Source organism: Anser anser, assembly GCF_964211835.1.
Source record: "Anser anser genome assembly, chromosome: 2".
Lineage (NCBI taxonomy): Eukaryota > Metazoa > Chordata > Aves > Anseriformes > Anatidae > Anser > Anser anser.
In genome coordinates, this window is record NC_139721.1 from 162,923,140 (window position 1) to 162,941,414 (window position 18,275).

General features: G+C 55.2%; 1 protein-coding gene across 2 annotated transcripts in view; it reads left to right on the forward strand.

The window, feature by feature from the left end:
- The window catches only part of AGAP3 (ArfGAP with GTPase domain, ankyrin repeat and PH domain 3), a 140,801-nt gene that overhangs the window by 89,410 nt on the left and 33,116 nt on the right, over positions 1–18,275 (forward strand). For both annotated transcript variants that reach the window (XM_083826070.1, XM_083826069.1), the window contains exons 10-11: positions 390–494; positions 5,732–5,900. In XM_083826070.1, the coding sequence (XP_083682196.1) occupies positions 390–494; positions 5,732–5,900 (274 nt within the window). The remainder of the gene's footprint in view (positions 1–389; positions 495–5,731; positions 5,901–18,275) is intronic.

Sequence of the window (18,275 nt, forward strand, 5' to 3'; positions counted from 1 at the left end):
AACAGATCAAGGATTATCAGCTGGTGGTGAGGTTAGCTTCTGCCTTGTTTTGTCACTGTTCGTCAGCATCAGAAGAGGTGCCCGGAGGGAGTGATTTGGGACACCAGGGTGTGTGATAGATCCCCCGGAGGACGTGGGGTTCAGAACTGGCACGTGGAGACCCTCATCTCAGAACGGTGGGGATACATGCTGGGGTTGGCGAGGGAACGGCTGTAGTCCTTTTCCTACCAGTCCCAGGGAAGATGCTGTTGGGAGGCCGACCTAGATGTTTCTGGAGTCCTGATCTTCGTATCTTTTCAAAGATAGTCTCCTACAAGGGGTGATTCTGGAGCTGAGTGGGAGATACCCAGATGAAACAAGGTCTAAGACTCTTGACACTTCTCTTTTAGGGCATTCTCCTCAAACGCAGTGGCAAGTCACTCAACAAAGAGTGGAAGAAGAAGTATGTGACATTGTGTGACAACGGAGTCCTCACCTACCACCCCAGCCTGCACGTAAGTACTGCACTGGAGCTGTTTGAGAAGCGGGGTGGGACAGAGCAGGCTCTCCTTCGTGCTACGGCTGCTGCTGCAGATCCTCTCGCAGATGCCACAGTTGCAGAGTTGCTTAGAAAGGGTTTGGCAGCCGATGAAAGCTGCTGACCCTGAGCAGGGGGTTCAACACGAGCCCGCAATAGGGCAGGCTTATACAGCAGAGTTGTTTTTTATCAGTCTGGAGAAAAAACCCTTCCCTTTCATGAAGGCTGTCTCTGCTGTGCCAGGCTGGGTGGGAAAAGCTGATAGGAACACGCTCTGCACAGAATTATGCTCAGTAAATGCGTCTTTCTTTTCTGCGTTTCCCCTGCTCAGTCCATTAAAGCAGAGGCTGCTGCCTCCCTGCATCCGGGGTGAGGAACAGGCAGACAACTCCTTGCAGCCACATCTGATGGTGCCATTTGGGTGTGGAATAATTTTCCTGGCTGCTAGGTATTGGGTAATGGAGATGAGGTGCCTGTGCAGAGCCTGCCGAGCTGAGCTGTCACTCGATGCATCTCTGATCCTCTTCACTGCTTGGCTCAGGCACACAGCTGCCTCCCCATCCATCTCTGTCGCCTCCCCACTGTGGGGCTAATGACTTCTTCCCCATTCCCTCTTGAGCACAGTTTGCTGCTGAGACAGCGAGCCGCGGACAGGCACACCTGTGACACCGAGACCACAGCACCCTCTGCAGAGGCCGCGCTGCAGCGGGGCAGCCGGGCTGCGCGGGCGGCACGAGGCAGGGCTCGCTCACCGAGCGGCTGAGCAGGGCGTGCAGCGCTCACAGGGGCTCAAGGACAGAGGGCTGGGAGTTGCAGCTCCTGTGCTTCTTCAGTGCCCCGGGCTCCTTGTTCCTCCGCGATCTCCTCAGACACGGAGGTGTTTGAGTGCCCTGAGCCTCACAGGCTTCCTCCTGCATCTCTGGTTCATGGGCTTGTGACACTGAGCCTTCCGAGCCTACTATCCGCATGCTGCAAAAAACAGTCATTGCATGTCCTTTCCTTAATTCAGGAAAGCTTTGAAAACAGTTGTTTGGGTTTTGTTTGTTTGCTTGTTTGTTTTTTTTCCTTTTGGTCTTTGTTCCTTTTACCATACTGTGTGGTTCTGCAGTTCCCTAGCTTTGCAACCCCATTTTTTGGTCTTTATAGACCCAAACTGGGAGGGAATGACTGCTGCTGCTGTCCGCTCTCTGTGTGTGCTCACACACATGTGTGGTTTATCAGGTTTCCATCAGAGACATCGTAGGCCATTGTTTAAATCAGCTGTAGAGGCAGAGTAATTTCTGGGATGTTGTTTTACTGCTCTCAGCTGATGCCGCTGCACACTAGGTTTGTCTGCTCTTTACACCATTTGTTCCCCAGAGGGTAGTCTAGTTTGATGTCACTTGCTTTCCTTAGTTTGCTTCTTCAGTGTTTCATTTCATTACTGCGTTGCCGCAAGCAAAAATCTGTTCTGCTTCTACCTGGTGCAACTGGTGATCCACAGCCCATTGCTAAGAAAGGTACAAGATGGGCCTCTCCTCCCCTAGATTTCACTGAAAGCTTTGAACCTTGCACCGAAGCAAGTAATGCCCTGTATGTTTCCCCATATCAGGGCCTAGTTATTTGTGCTGCTTGCTGCCCAGCTCTGACTCCTGCGAGGACGGGAGATCTGCGTGCTTCCTCCTTGGCATTGCCTCCCGGAGAACTGGGGAGAAGATTGATGACACCCACAGTTGTGTTGCATTTTTTTGGTGATGCGGACGAGCTCAGGCTTTGGTGAGCAGTGTGGGGCTCTGATGAGCAAAGGCTGCTCTGCCTTGCCTTGCCTCGCTTTCCCTCTGGGTGTCCAGAGTGTGACCTGCTTGGAGGGCCCAGATGCAGGAAGGCCGCCTGGAGGGAGAGGTGCTTCAGAAGATGTCCCATTTTCTGGAGTGAGTTAAGAGACGCTGTGGTGCTTTTTTGTCTCCGGCGGCATGAAGCAGGTTTCCATGCCCTTTGACAAGATGTCACAAGCAGAGCGCGTTAAGGTTGAACAGCCTGGGGCAGCAGCAAAACCTCTGCTCCCAAGGCCGGGTGTGTGCTGCTTTGGCACTCCCACTTGTGGCAGCAGCTGTCGGTCCAGCAGGCAGCTGCTAAGGCAAGCTGCTGGCAAGAGCAGGTATACGGGATCCTCAGCGGAGGAGGCACGCAGCGTCCTGAAGGTCCCTGAGCCCTGTCACCCCCCTTTTCCTCCGCCTTGCTCAGGGTGCGCGTGTACCGCCGCGTGCCTGGAGGTGGCAGAATTCAGGGGGCAGCAGAGGGGGCCACGAGGTCATGGCTGAGTACAAGGGGAAGAGGGTCTCTCCCAGCCCCCCTCAGGACGTTCAAGCCCCAGAGCATTTCTGTGCTGCTTTTGCGTTCCCAGTGGCTTTTCCTTAGCAGGATTCAGGCATCTCTCCTCTTCCATCTTGCTTCTGTCCTGTCCCTGCCCCACTTGGGATGGGAGGAAGGCCCACAGGGGTTAGCAACCTTTTTTTTTTGTTTCAGTGGAGATATCTGCCCCGCATGTGACTGTGCCCCGTCGGGTGAAGATTACTGCTTGGCTCTGGCTGGGTCATACTTCTGATTTCACCACCCAAAAGCTTTCTGACAGGGCTATTCATCTGCTTTTGAGTGTTTATCACTGTGCTTGCTTCAGGATCTGTATCTCGGCACCTCCAGTCCCACTCGGACGTGTCCTCACTGGGAGGCAGGCTTAGGCTGTGGGTTTGCAGGGACAGGTTGATGGGGAGTGCTTCGGGAGCTGTGTCCAGCCCTGAACCAAGTGCTCTGCGACTTCGCAATGGAAGCGTGTCAGCCTCAGCTAGAGGCTCAGACCTGTGCTCGGGTCTTAGGGAGTTGTGCATCCGTCCCTGCTCCCTTTCTGGAGCAGGCAGCAGCTTTAGAGACTTTGCAAGCAGGACGTCTGGAGCTGGAGCTGTGGGCAGCAGCTCTGGCTGAAAGCAGAAGTGGCTGGGGGCCTGTTGGCTGGATTCAGCACAGATTTCCTCATTGCATCTCTATTTCTCTTACCTTTCTGCATGTACGTTAAGCGACAGGAAAAGAACAAGTTTTATGAGAAGACTGGTGCAGTTTCGTATCACTTCCCCAAAGCCTTGGAGAGTAAGTGCTTCTGCTCGTGAGGAAGGCGTATGTGGTTCAGCCCAGCTTCACTGGCCAGGCTGTGCTATGCTGCACAGAGCTGGAGAGAAAGCATCTCCCATTTTGCAGCCAGTGGAGCCATTCACACAATCACCTTCTGTTAATTCTATCTGCAACATCAATTAAATTGTTTGTAGAAACTAATTGAATGTGGCTTAATCACACATCTTAATAGCTTTCCACGCTTTGAACTCGTTGTTAATTCCAGTAATAAAATGAAATGAGAGAACTGGCTGGGTAATTAGCGAGGAGGCTTGGGAAGAAATTGCTGTTTTATAGCATGTAATAAAAGCAGTGCGCTGGTGACCGCTCTCTCCGGCAGGCAGCCGGCTAGCGCAGCAATTGTGCTGAGTTAGGGAAAATCCTCCAGCCCCTCCGAGATTCCCTGCCCAGGGGTGACACCGGGCTCCCACCCAGCCAGGAACAGCTTGGAGTAACGTTTGGCTGGGGTGGTTTTCTAGGAACTGCCCGGGGCACCAAAGGACACGTGCGTGTCTTGACTGACTTTTAAGGTCAAGTCACCCAGAAGTGGGAAGCACAGAAGGGTGTGCTGCAGTGCTGCCACGTCTCTTGGACCTGCATTGAGAACTGAGTGCCTTCACAGGGGTCTGCAGGAAGAGAAGAGTTCAAAACAGGACTCCGAGGTGCTGCTGAGCAGCGGCGACCCATGCAGACAGTCACCTGGGACCGCAGAGCATTGCCTGCACAGCCCTCTCTCACCCGCTTCTTGGAGTCCAGGGCTGGGAGAACGGTTGCTCTTAAACCGGTCTTCTTCATGCCTTTATCTCGAGTTTGGAAGCAGACAATTTACACAGGCACCAGCTCCAATTTAATCCTCTTGGTGACCTCCTTGTGAACTGGAGCAAGCCCAATGCTCTCTGCGGCAGCTGTGGCCTCACCCCAGACGGTTGCTGCCTCGCATCTCCCCATCACGGCGTGCGCCCCCGGAGCAGGGAGCCAGGGCGCCCGGACCCCGCGCTGGGGTGCGCCTGCACCGCGTGGCCGGGGAGCTCCCTGCAGAGCCCACGGGGCTGGGCTGCCCCTCCCAGGGGTCTGCCCGAGAGCCAGGCAGGGCCTCTCCGGGGCTCCCTGCAGAGGTCACAGCGCCCTGGTCTTCTTTCCTGTCCAGGCGCGTGGGGGATGCTAGGGGAGGGCTGCAGCATGCTGCGGAGCAGGGGAAGGGGCGGAAGAAATGGGACAGGACATGGCTCTCAGGACTGGCCACGGGTCTGCACCCTGGTTTTGACTAAAAGGTGAGGTGCTTTTAGGAGACGGGGCAGAACACCATTCGCAGTCTGCACGTGGAGTTCTTGGCTGTGCAATAGTCTTCCAGAAGGAGGGGTGAAAGCACCAAGCCTGGGGTAGCTTGAAGCCATGTAGGTGAATGTGTGAGAGAGTCGTGCTGAGTTGTTTTTTCTGGGCTTGAATTTCACTAGCTGGGACCTGAGAGGGAATTTCCGGTTATCACATTACCTGCACTATAGTGTGCTACAGTATTAGCTGCTACATCTGAGTGTTGTGATTAAAAAGGCAGCGAATGACAGGAAGGAAGAACTGCCTGCCACCTATGTGCTCTTTTGCACCATCTAGTCTCTGATCCGCAGCCAGGTTTTCACAAACGGGCTTGTCGTGGCCTCTGAGTGCCCCTGGCAACATCCCAACCTCGTTCGGTGGGAGCTGGCTGGGTCTGGGTGCTGGAGGAGATGGCTGGCACTTCCCTGGGGCCAGTCCCAGCTCCCTAGCTCATCCTGGGAAGAAGGCAGATCAGTGCCCAGGCTTTGCCTCCGTTTTGTCAGAAAACGTCTGGCTGCGGACGCTGGCAAAGAGTCATAGGGTCTGCTGCTTCTGACCCACCTGGCTTGGTGCTTCAGGGGAGTGCCGGGGAAACCAGCACGTGCTGAGCTCCCGGATCACCTCCAGGCTGCTGGCTGTTAACCAGCTGCCACGCTGATAGTTGGATCCAGGTTTTGGGTTTGAGTGAGTGAGAGAGAGGGGAGCTGAGAGCAACTGGCCAGGGCAGGGCTGATCTTGAATCGTTCTGCCTCTCTGCTGTAGGACTACATGCAGAACGTCCACGGGAAGGAAATCGATCTGCTGAGAACTACGGTGAAGGTACCGGGCAAGCGGCTGCCCAGGGCAACAACGGCGGCAGCGCCCAGCGCGAGCCCCAAGGCCAACGGGCTGGCGAAGGAGCGGAGCAGCACGCAGCTCACGGGAGGCACAGGTAAGAGCTGGTGTGGGCGCAGAGCTGGCGTCGCCCCGCGCCACCGGCAGCGCCTGGCTTTGCTGAGCCAGAAGCGAAAGCTGCTCTGGAGTTCCTTGCTGTCACCGCTCTCTGTGAGTGCCCTCCAGGGGTGCTGGCATTTCTGTGCAGACCTCAGGTAAGCTGCCTGCTGGGGCTGTGCTGGGTAGCGTACAGGACAGGAAGGAGTAAAAGGGCTTTAACTACCAGCATGAGCTCCCTGAGAGGAAACAGCCGGTCTCATGAGCTGCTGTGCGCGGAGGGAGCTGTTGTTCCCTAAAACAAAGGAAACCTCTGCCGGGGATGTCTCCTGATCCCTGGAAAGTTCTGTCCTCTTCCTCTTGTGGTCCCTTTTTCCTTCTCGCTTTTCCCTGGGGACGTAGTGGTGCGAGGGGGGTGTTTCGTGAGTTCTGTCTTTCTGGGTGCACATTTAAGAGGCACAACTGCCACCAAGCGTGGGGAGAGGGAGGGGGCAGGCCGGGGGCTCCGTCTTTCTCCTGGAGCTTGTGCCACACTGCCTCTGCCCCTCCTACCCCACAAGGTATCACGCCCTGCCCCGGGGAGATGTCGAGCTTAGAGATGTCCTTCCTGAACTTCCAGGGCATCGACGAGTCTCTACTTTGTCCTTGGGGTACCCTGGCCCAGGACAGATGGTCTCCACGTGCTTTCTTCTTCCCAGAGGACTGCTGGCAGTAGTCTAACAGGGCAGAACATGAGTATCTCTCCACTCTGCAGGATAACGGGGGGGTGCTGATAACGCTGCTGATAATGGAAATTCGTGATAATCTGGTGCTGTGCACTGTGCCACGGAGAGGGAAGTTGGGTGACCCCCTCCTGGTTTCTGCTCAGTCGTGCTCCGCACCCTGGTTGCGTCCTGCGGTTGGGCCTCGCGGGCACGGTGCTCCCAGCTCTGGGGCTCGGGTGCAGCGGGAGGGAGCGCTGGGAGCTGGGGTCCGCAGCATCACGCTCAGCACAGGCAGTGGCACGTGCTGCCATCGCTGCGTTCACGTGGTGCCAGCTGTGAAGCAGTAAACCTCTCTGAGCCCATACTGCTGGTTCTGTAGAGCCAGGCTTGGCCTGCAGACCAGATAAACTGCCAGTGAGTGGCTGCAGTTACTGTATGTTTTGACCAAGGATATGCAGCTGAAAATTCTGCCCGTTTCCTGCCACTGCTCTCCACTGTTCATTGCCGTTCCTTCCCCACCACCACTGTACACCCTCAGCATGCACGAGTTCAGTAACAATTGCACATAGCACTTCTCAGACGTATTTCTAGGGTGCTTTGTCTGATGCTCGTACTTACAGAAGGTTATCAGAACTGTAGGAAGAATTCAAAGACAGAACACAGAGAAGCTTCTGGTGATGGCAAACCCAATGTCCATGTAACCCGGTATCCTGCTTTCAGCACTCATCTCAGCCCCGTTGGGCTCACAAGAGCAGATTGAGATGTGACTTGATTACTGATCCTGCCGCTTGGAAAACCTAGTTGACAAAGTTGGAAAAGCCTAGTTGACAAAGCCTGAGGAGATGCAGTGTCCGGAGGCTGACGTTAGAGCAATTTAAACTTGAGAGGAGATGTAGTTCCCTTTCAGGGAGGGTAATTAAACATGGGAATGGTTTATCTGGAGAGCTGGTGGACTTAGCACTGCTTGAAGCCTTTAAAATGAGATTAGTTATCTTTCTGCAGGATATGCTTTAATCCAACTCGCGTGTATAGCTGCATGCATGCATGCAGGGGCTCACACTGGATAGATACGACGGTCTTCCCTCACGTAACATCTGTGAGTTTGAGATGCCCTGTTCACTGCCTTTTCTCTGGGCCCCTGAGCAGAACATCACTACATGCATCAGCACGGACTCAGCATTAAGACAGCAACCTTAATCAGATTTTTTGTGTCTTGGCTTTGGGTGGTTGTCTGCAGTGGTCAGAAAGGTTTGTGTGTTTTTTTTTTTTCTCCTGGTACACAAATGGTAAGATGTTTTCTGATAATATTTTTCAACTTACTCTCATGCCTCCAAGACTTATTGCAGCTCACAATTCAGCCACCGTGGTATGTGCTCTAACATGATAGAAAACTTCTTTGAGGTGACTTGCTCATACGCCTGTGTAATGCAGAGTGCTGGATTTGGGATCAGTAAAGAATCTGCCCTGCCTCAAACTGGCAGGAACTGTGCCCCTTTGCTGCCTGTGGGACTAGGAGCGGGACTATTACTGGGGTCGACCGAGCATCTCTCTTCTAATACATGTTTTGGTCAGCTGGAGCAGCTCAAAATTTCCAGTTTTCTGCCAGTGCCCTGGAATATTGGTGGATTTGATCAAAGTTTTGGAAGTTGCTTACTGAAAACTCGGGGGACTCCTCTGCTGTCCTGGCAGAATGGCCTCTGGCTTTCTGAGCTTTTTTCCCCGTCCATTTCCAACTAGAATGTCCTCTTAGCCTTAATTCCTGTATGAAATTTTATTGGTAAAGAGACAAACCAGAGGCAGGAGAGTAGCTGAGATCCAGCATAGGACCTGTTAATAGGTTCCTGCCTAACTAAGAGCAGGTAACCAGCAGAAGTACCACATGTAAGGTTGAGCAAGCGAGCCCCTCCACGTCGGGAGGTCCCGCAGCGTGGATGGCTGCCGTCCGACCTCTGCAGCTCGCGCTCCGTGCCCGATGCAGGCGTTGCGGGCGGCACAGCGTGCAGCGTGAGTCTGGCGGGCGCCTGGGCCAGGGAGGGGAAGCCCAGCGCCCGGACCCGCGCTGGGCTCAGGAGGCGTGCTCCTCACGCTCGTCTCAACACAGGATCTGCTGTTTGTGTACTGCGCTCGCTGCCTGGAAGACCAAGAGGACAGCTGGGAAGTGCCAGACAAGGGGACTTCCCCGAGAACGTTTTGGATCTGCCTCCCAGGAGCCGCTCTCCTATGTCCAGTTGTTTCAGCGGCAGCTTTCTGCCACCTCCCGTCCTGTCGGTTTTCTCTGGAGCCTTGTTGCAGACTACACGGACCTGCGTGAGCCTCTGAAGTCAGGGTGTGCCCAAGCCAGCTGCCGAGCTGTTGGGTGCTCCTGGCGTGGTTCTGGCTGTGGCCAGGAGTCTCCCGGAGAGCACCCGGAGTGCGGGGCAGGTCGGGACCTTCCAGCGCGCAGCTTGGGCGCAGCCCCGGGGCAGGGAGAGTCAGCGTGTGGACAACAGCTCCGAAGTGCCACTGGGCCTCAGCACCAGCATTTGGTGCCTGGTGCTGTGCGTGTCACCGGGGACCTGTCTGGGGCTTGCCGTGGCGGGGCAGTGCCCTGGGGAGGGCTGGCACAGGCAGGGTCTGTGCCGGGCAAGCCCGGAGGAGCGATCAACCCGCGCGCGCTGCTGCCACTCAGCACCCAGGCTGGCGCGGGATTTGAAACAAAGGCCTTAGCAGCTCCTGAGTCCCACTGTGAAGGAATCCCCTCAGTGGCACAGATGTGTTGGGGACAGGGACAAAACCATTTGTGCCTTGAGCCACCCCTCCTGTGCTCGGGGTGGGAGGGTGTTGTATGTACGTGCTCCGCCTTCCAGTAGTCATCAGCACAAGACTCATTTGATCAAGTGTCCTACACCATCCTCCCTCCTCCAGGAAGCCCGGTGGCCTTATCCTAGGAGACACGTGGGGAAGAAAGGGCACATGGCACTGGGTTCCTCAAAGCTGCAAGTGCACAGGGAGAGAGAGAGAGTGGGATGGAGGGAGGAAGAGGGGGAGGACTTCCCTTCATGCGTGTCTCTGAGCAAAACATCTCGTCACCGAGATGAGAATGTATTGTGACTGATGTGCATGAAGGCTGAGAATATGCTAACGGTATCAGTGATGAGCAGATAGAGAGAGTAAATGTTTCTTATGATTTGTAAAATGTTGCTCTTAATACAAAAACAGTCCAGTAAGCGCTTTGAGTAGCAAAGGTAGCAGTTCCTCAATACACCATTAGGGTTGCACAGGCATGAAACGGGAGCGTAGTCAGGCCTTGGTAGAAGGAGAATGACACCGTGGGCAGCCTAAGGTTACGTGGAGAAGCACACCACAGGGGAGATGAGGCTGGTTGTCAGCTTCTGTTTGGCGATAGGATTTGGATCAGTTAGCTCCCTGGTGGAGGGAGAGGTTGTGTGGAGCTGGACAGGGGTTCAGACACAAAGTGATCTTGCTCACTGATGCTGACTGCGTTACATGCTTTTACCCTTTGTGGCAGTTTCTTTCTGGACTTGGAGTGAAAAGTCAGATGTTTTAGTATCGCTCAGTGAATCTTCTTACTTTACAGTTAAGCATTCCTTGTTGTTGGGGCAAGATGATCTAGGTTGGAAAACTGGCTGTGTTGCGTGTCTGGAGGTGGCGAGTCAAAACGGAGCGGGGAGCACTGGCACCTGGGGGAGACCTGTGGGCGTGAGACGTGAGGAGGGCCAGGCTGGTGCCTGGTGAGGTCCGATGGATCTGCGTGAAGGTGGCCAGTACCGGCGTCCCTCTGGCGGGCACCACTCGGCACCCTTCCAAACGCACCTAAAGAGGTCGCCCATGCTGTTAGATGCCGATGGGGTTCAGCAGCACGAGCCTTGCCACGGTCCCGTCTTATGTGGCTCTGCCCACGCTGCTCTGTACAGCTCTGCTCTGTCCCTGCTCTGTGTCCGTGCCACAGCCCAGCTAGGGGGGGAGCTGCTGCCCCCCTGCTCTGCCCCCTGCCCACCAGGCAGGCAGCTCTGGGGAGGGGACGCGGGAGCAGGCGCTGCTTTTGCTTTGCCGTGCTGGCTCTGCTCGTCTGCCGGCCGACGAGTGGGGCAGGAACAAGTCCTGTGGAACAAGTCGCTTCCTTAGGGTGCGTTGGAGTGTACATCGCGTGGCCCATGCCAAAACTCCTCCTCTGCATTGTCCAACTTTCCGTGTCTTAACTTCATATTAAAAGATTTTTTTTTTCCTTTCATACGTTTTGTGATACAGTTAAAAGACAAATCTTCTGAAAAGCAGACCTTAGGGGCTTAACGTGTCTCACCAGTGGATTTATGCCACTTGATCCAGTGCAGGTCTGGGTCAGCTGAATGCCGTGACCCTGTCAGAAGGTGGGCGTCACTGCCAGCAAGATGCTGGGCTGTTTCCTGAACAGGTAGGGCATGGGATGTGGGAACGAGGCATTTGTTACAAAGCCGGTGGATATTGCTCCTTTTTTCCTGACTTCTCTTCTGCCTGTGCTGTCCTCCTGTGTGTGCTTTTCCAGCTCCCAGCCATTCCTTCCTGCCTCCCTCTCCTACTGGAGACTCTATCCCCTGCTCATTTTTCCTCTTTCGCAGTGTTGTTTGGCAGCTGGCGATGGGCGCCCCGAGCACAGAAGAGGCATTGCGGTGCTCTCATTCCCCACACCTAGTGCTACAGCACTGGGTGCCAGGAGAAGCAATGGCAGCGGTAGTCCTGCTCATGCTGCAAATCAAGCTGCATGAAAAAAGGCACATATATTTACCCTGGTCGTGTCAAAGCCTCACAGAGACTTTGAAGAATCCACCTACTTATCTCGATTTCTACAAATAGCAATGAGACCGCCAGAAGCACCTAGGGTAGTCAGAGCATCCCTGCGTCTGGGTTTCTGGGTCGGATGTGTCCTAAAAAGACTTTCTTTGAACTGCTCGTAGAAGTTCTTCACAAGCGGTGAGAACTGTGGGGACTCCTGAAGTCTCAAAGCAAAGGCACAAGTGGGTGCTGGTCTTTGGAGAAAGCTGAGAAAGGGTTCTTGGCAATTGCTGCTCAGTGTTGTACACCCTCGGTCGGGTGAAGTAGTGCTGGCTGTGCTCCAGGGATTTAAACTCCTGTTTTATTCTGGGTTGCAGGACTGGGGTAGGCACTGGATGCGCCAGGCAGGGGCAGCTCCCCCTGACCGCAGCCGGTGCTGAGCCGTGCTCCCCCCGTGGGCTCCCGGCACGCAGCCTCGCGGGGACACAGGCGCCTGTGCACGAGCAGCACTTGCAGCGCCGCCCGCACCGTGCAAACCTGGCGGTGTCTGGGTTGGAGAGGGTACGAGCAGAGTGCACAGATCTCACCGACAGCGCCTGGGGATGCTGCTTTCCGGGTATAAATTGGCTGAGAGCGCGGAGCCTGTTTGCAGTACACGTGGCAGTGCAGGTTCGGGTGTCTCCTTCAGAGCCTCGCAGATCCTCTTCACAGCGCAGCATTGCTTCTCTGCCACTCTTCCTCAGGGATCCCCAGATGTATCTTCTCTGTAGTTCAGCAAGCTCACCCTTTCTGCATTTTTACCTTATCTGTATCGTATTCACTACATGTTTCTGGCTTGAAGAATGAAGGCAGCTTTTATTTAGACTAGATGAAAAAGTATTTTCCAGTGGGGAAGGACAGATGGTACCACAAGAAAAGTACGGAGACAACGTCAATCGTCACGAGAGGCTGGTCCCAGCACAGCTGCAGCCCTGAGCTGTTGCTTTGCAGAGGTTTGTAGGGATCTACTCCAAACCCAGTCAACACAGAGGGAAAACGCATGAAGGCTATTGCTTGAAAATGCGGTGTGTGCAGTGCTGGTGCACAGGCTTATGTACACATGTAACATGGGCAGCAGAGCATGTGAGCCCATTCCTTGGCACCTCACTGGAGCTGGGTGATGTAAAAGGATGCCGATCAGCTGGACACTGGAAAACCTGCTTCCAAATTAGCAGTTGAAGTGTAGGGAAAAGCCAGCAGATTGCTGAGGTCACTGTGAGCAGCTACGTGGAGGCAGTTTCTGACAGCAAAAGGCTGCCTGAGCTCGCAGGCAGAAGCAGCGCAGATGCTCTGCCTCAGCCACAAATGCTGAGCTCATGCAGCAGTCCCGAGTGAGGTGTTCTGGCCTAGGTGGCTTGGAGATGAGACCAAAGAAAGCGTGCGCGAGGCAGAGCGGGGTGTTGGGGGAGAGGTGGACGGGGCGGCTCTGCCTGGTCCTGCGCTGCGGTGGCTGTGTGCCGGGCTCCCCGGCAGCCTCCCGCGGGGTTTGCTGCCAGCGTGGCAGAGCAGGGATCGCGCCTGTGCCTCGGGGAGGGCCAGCAGAAAGCTGAACTGTGCCAAGCCTGCCTCAGCGCGGGGGCACGAGTCTTCTGTGGGGGGGGAGAGCTGGAAGGGGCTGGTGCCACTTAGTGCTCTTCGCTCTGAGGAGCAGCCCACGTGGTTTGTCGAGTACCTCAGGGCAGGCTGCGAGAGACCTCCTCCTCCTTTTCCTCCTCCTTTTCGTTTTCCTCCTCCTCCTCCTCCCCCTCCTCCTGTAGGATTGGATCTGTAGCCGAGGGAAAGCGTTTTAAGCTTGTCTGTGGCGGTGGAGGCACTGCTTGGGGTGCACGTTCATGCCCCACGTCCTCGTTTGCCCTGCAGTGACGAGGACCCATCTGTCCTCTGGCTGAGTTACGAGTACCTCCATCAGCTCTCAGCTCCCCGTGCCAGAGCCAGCCGGGCTGCTCAGGCACATGGAGCCGAGCCCCCCGTGAGCCCCCCGTGAGCCCCCCGTGAGCCCCCTGTGAGCACGTGCCTGTCCCCTGGGGGCCGGCCGGGCAAGGGGAGCTTGCGCAGGAGCGTGTGGGAGCTGGGCTGGGGCAAGAGCCAGAGCCGGGCTTCCGCACAGCCGCAGGACTTCTGCTGGGCTTGTGCTGGTGGCCAGCAGCACGTGTCCCTGTCCCTTGCAGAGCCAAGAGCCGGGGACGCGCTGGCACGGGGCGAGCAGGAGGAGAGTGCCTCGCCGGCGCCCGGCTGGCCGCGGGAGCGGGGGAGCATCGCGGCACGGGGCCCCCTGATGCTCTGCCTCTGCAGAGGGAGGGATTGGCTCCCCCAGGCCGGGGTTGCTGAGCCTGCTGTGATCATGTCACGTCGGGCTCCGTCGATGTTAACATCTCATTATCTTTGTTACTGTAATTACATTATCCGCTGCTTTATGCAGAATTATTCTCTGAGGACTAATTGATGGATCCATGTTTAATTCATTAATCATTAGCATCAAATTCGACAATTACAGTGCACACTGATTGTGGAATTTCAAATGTAATGAGGGAAGAATTAACAAAGAAAAGGGAAAACCTGTTTCCCTGGCATACCGCTGCTCGCCGTGGGGGACAATGACATTGAGGGAAGAAGAGGCAGCAGAGAGCAGGGTGGCGCAGGTCATGGCAGGCAGGAGGCTGGTGGGATTGTCTTGTGCCTTTCTCCTGCTTGTGGCTGCTCAGCGCATTCTTCCAGATCAGAGCAGGGTTGATAATCTCATACAAAAGAAAGTGCACTTGGGTATTACCTAGGAGAAGCTCAGCTCTCGCTTCCTGAACAAATTTACCCTGTCCACCCCACAAACAGTCTGTGGGTGTAGGCGCAGCTCATCAGGCCCTGGCGCGGCAGGTTCTGGGGAGCACAGAGAACATCCCCAGTGTATTCACCTGCTCACAGACTGGCAGGGAAAGCCGAGTCAAGGTCTGGTGTCTCCAGAAAGAGCTTACAGCCCAAGATCCTGTAGCTGGTCTGTTCCCCGCATGGTACACAGGAATTTGTTTTGTGGGGCCCTTGAAAACATTCCACAGACTTTTTCTTACAGCGTATGCCTACCTCTCCTTGTCCCTGCACTTCTCTGTGGGACCTTTGTTCCTCCCAGTAATGGGCTAAAGGGTTGTTTGTAGTCTGAGGATGAAGCACAGATCAGAGATTTAGTAGAATTTATCTGTAATTAATACATTTCATTATGAATCATGTATAAAATACTACAAATTCATATTTATATTATAAATATTATAAATTCACTATAGCGTTCAGATGGTAACGCCTTACGAATGTTTATCTGGCTGTCTGAAGTAGGAGGATGCATCCAAAATGTGAAGTTGGAGCCATTGCATTCAATGCTATGCATCGAATAGAAGCTAGAAATTGCCTGGACTTCACAGGGAGAGGAGGACTCCAGCAGGAACTCGAAGGGATTACGTGAGGCAGGACAGGTCCTACGAACCTTGATGCCCGGTTCTTGCAGCTGGTGGAAGACCAGGGGACTGAGATAGGCTGGATCAGCTCGAGGTTGTATTTTCTAAGCGTACGCTAGAGTTAACGATGGATTTCGTGTTTCCAAATGTTGTAACTGTGATCTCTCAGCTGTTGTTATTTTTTCCTGAAGAAAGGGAACTGAGGCAAAGAGAAGACAAATCCAAAATTCTCAAAAGCATCCGCTGTGTGCCCCAAGTTTAGAGCCTAAGAGCTGCTGTTCTATCCCCAGGAACTTAGTCTTTTTTCAGCCCTTCAGAGTGTAGCTTTGAGCACTGAGCTCCTGTTTATCAGAGTCCCCACCTGGGCACTCAGAACAGGAGGAACACATTATTAGTGGCTGTTTTTGACAAGTGTTGGTATAAGTGACTTGAACAGTAGCACTGGGAATTTTGCAGCGGTGTATGGATTAGATCCCAGGTCCCCAAAGGAAACATTCAGCTCCTTAACCTTGGGTTGCCCCCGCTTTCCCTGCTGCCTTCTGCGTTGTTCTTCTGGGCACCTTGATCCTGGAAGATGTTTTTCAGAGGTCCTGCAGACAGGAGGGTGCTTCACTGCACTGTCACCCCGGGTGCGTGCTGGCCCCGGCTCCTCTCCAGACGTGTGGGCACCGCAGTGCCTGTTGCAGTGGGGCCTGGGCAAGGAGGTCCCTGAGCAGAGCAGTTGGTCGCACCGCCGCACGGCGCTGCGGACCAGCGGGACGGCGTCTGTAGAGCGGCGGTGGGTGAAGACGTGCTGGCTGCACTGCACCCGTTGCTGCGGGTGCGGGGCGCTGCTGCCCTCCCACCCGCTGGGGCTGGGGGAATGGGCACCCTGCAGTAGCTGGAGCGGGCGCAGGGCAGCGTGTATCCCACAGCATGTATTCTCGTTTTGTTTCATCTGGAAGGCATCCGTGTCATCTGCTCAGAGGCTGCTCAGCCACCTGCACCACGGGAGCTGCCCTGGCCTGGGCTAGATGCCGACGCGGCTCGGAGACCATCGCTCCCAGAGCAGGACCAGAGCTCCTGGCGGAGCAGGAATGGCAGAGTGGCCCTGATCCAGTGCCCCCTTCCTGCCCTCTGCAAACGCTCACCTGGGCGTGCTGGGAACGCAGGGTACCTCCCAGCGCCTCCCACTGCAGGGTGCCGGCTGCCTGCCGCGGGGTCAGCCTCGCTGCTGCAGGAGCTGAGCTGTGGCCGCGGGTCAGGTGCTGCTGCTGTCTGTCCATGCACAGCCACCAGCGGGAAACCGGTGATTTCTGGACGAGAGGCCCCTTCCTGCTGAAAGGATTCACCGTTACCTGTAACGTCCGTGGTGGCCGACAGTATTCCATACATCACAGAAGTGCTAATTTTCTGTGTGTTTTACAGAGACCACGAACTCCGGTCTGTCCCCAGCTCTCACCCCGCGGCACGTGCCCTGGACGTGCAGGTAGATGCTGGGCAGCGGAGCCAGCTGCTGCCAGCCCTGGCTCTGGAGGCTGGCCGTTTGTCGGCCACCTCGCCGGCTGCCAGGCTCCGCGGCCCCCTTGCAGCAGCGACCCAGGTTTGGTTAGGGACTCCCCAGTGACTGGCAGACCGCTTCTGTCTCTCAGTTCTTCCATCCGCAGAACAGGGATGCTTGCGCAGAGCGTTGCTGCTTCCCGGAGGGGCATTGCAGCACCGGCACCGCAGCGTGCTCCTGTGCCCTGCCCTGCGTCCCAGTGGGGAAGGATGGTGCGTTGCTGTGCTTCTGAAATTGCTGAGCAAGGCCGCTGCCACAGGGTGTTACCAAGATGTGCCACGTCATGGTGGCAGTGGTATTTATGGTACTGCAACATACTGCATCCTTAGGTTTTAGCATGGTTTTGTCTCCCTTTAGACAGTCAGCTGACTCATTCTAGCCTGCATGTAGGCAGCTGGATGATTTTTCCAGACTAACTCTGTCCTGGTGGGAGGAGGGAAATGCTTTCTGCTAGTGATGAAGTCAGATAAGCAAAGGTGTTTGAGGTTTATCTGAAATGGTGAAGGTGTATACCAGCACTGCAGGTCTGAATTGGGGCATGCTGTGGTACATCAGCTGAGACTGCTGATCTGTTGGTTGTAAAGTGGAAAGGCACACTGAGCTTCTCAGCTGAGTTATCCTGGACTCTGCATGAATATGCAAAGTTGTTACCGAGTTGTGCAAATTGGATTGTTCTTGCACCAGCCAGGAGAGGAGAGGTGGGGGTGCATCTGAGGCAGAGCAGCAAGGAGCCGCTCAGATGAAATCCGTTTTGAAAACCCTGTTTGTGAACAGTCCACAGCAGCTCCTTGCCTGCCAACCTGTGTTCTCCAGGGTCCATCCTCACCACATGTGAAGACCATTTTATCTGCACTTGAACTGTTAGGTGAAAATACTGGTAGCCTATTCAGTTGTACAGAAAAATTATTGCTGCTGTACCATTTTCTAGCCTTTCTGGAGTCTGCAGATGTTTGCAAAGATGTTGCTGTTCTCAGAGAGCCGATTACCCAACTGTCTTCGGCGTGTTAAGTAGCTTCAGCTCTCACTCGGTTTCCATAAGGACATCATGCTCCTTTTCTCAGAGCATGGCTTGTCTATGGAGCCAGTGAGCCTGGCATTGTGCCTGGGAGCGGAGCTGCCCACTCCCACCATTTCTCGGAGCCATAAAAGCTGTCGCCGTATCATGAAAATGAGATTTCAGCTCCTGCTTGGTGCATGCCCAGGGTTCTGGACATGCATGGGGAGAAGGGCAGCACCTTCTTGCTTTGGGCTTTATTTTCCAGAAATCTGGCTGCTGTTCTCAATTTTGACCTGCCAGTTGCAGAGGTTTCTGTCCAGAACCCCTTACATCTTTGCCCGTCTTCTAGCAAGCTGCTCCCGTGTCCCTCTGTTCTGTGCACACCCGGAGCCCTGCTGCTCGGGAGGTTACAACGCTCAGCTCACTGCACTCGGGCTGGGCGTCACGGACCCTCCTTGCTGTGAGCGTTCTCAAAAGGCCACTTCTTCGATGTGTGACAGACTCCTCTGGATAGTCCTCTGCCAGTTTTCACTCTCATCCACAGCTGTCTTCTAGCATACCCAGCCGTTCTACTTTTTCCTTCTCCAGTACAACAACCCACCTCTCAGCATCTGTACAGGGATGGCTGGTCAAGCCCATGTGCACGGCCACCTGCCTCGTCGGCCCTAGGTCACTACTCACCCATTTCTCAGACGCTCACACGGGCCCCTCAGCAGCTGCAGGAGGCCCTGCAGCAAGGCCAGTCTTCTCAGTCCCCAGACGGTGTATTGCAGCACCAGCCGGGTCCATCGCTCACCGCAAACGAGCTTTAGACCCTGGCCCTGGTGCGACTCACGCAGTCAGCAGCCATGTCCCCCAGGAGCACGCAGGGCAGGCGTGCTCAGACCGCAGAGCATCGCTCGGTGGGCTG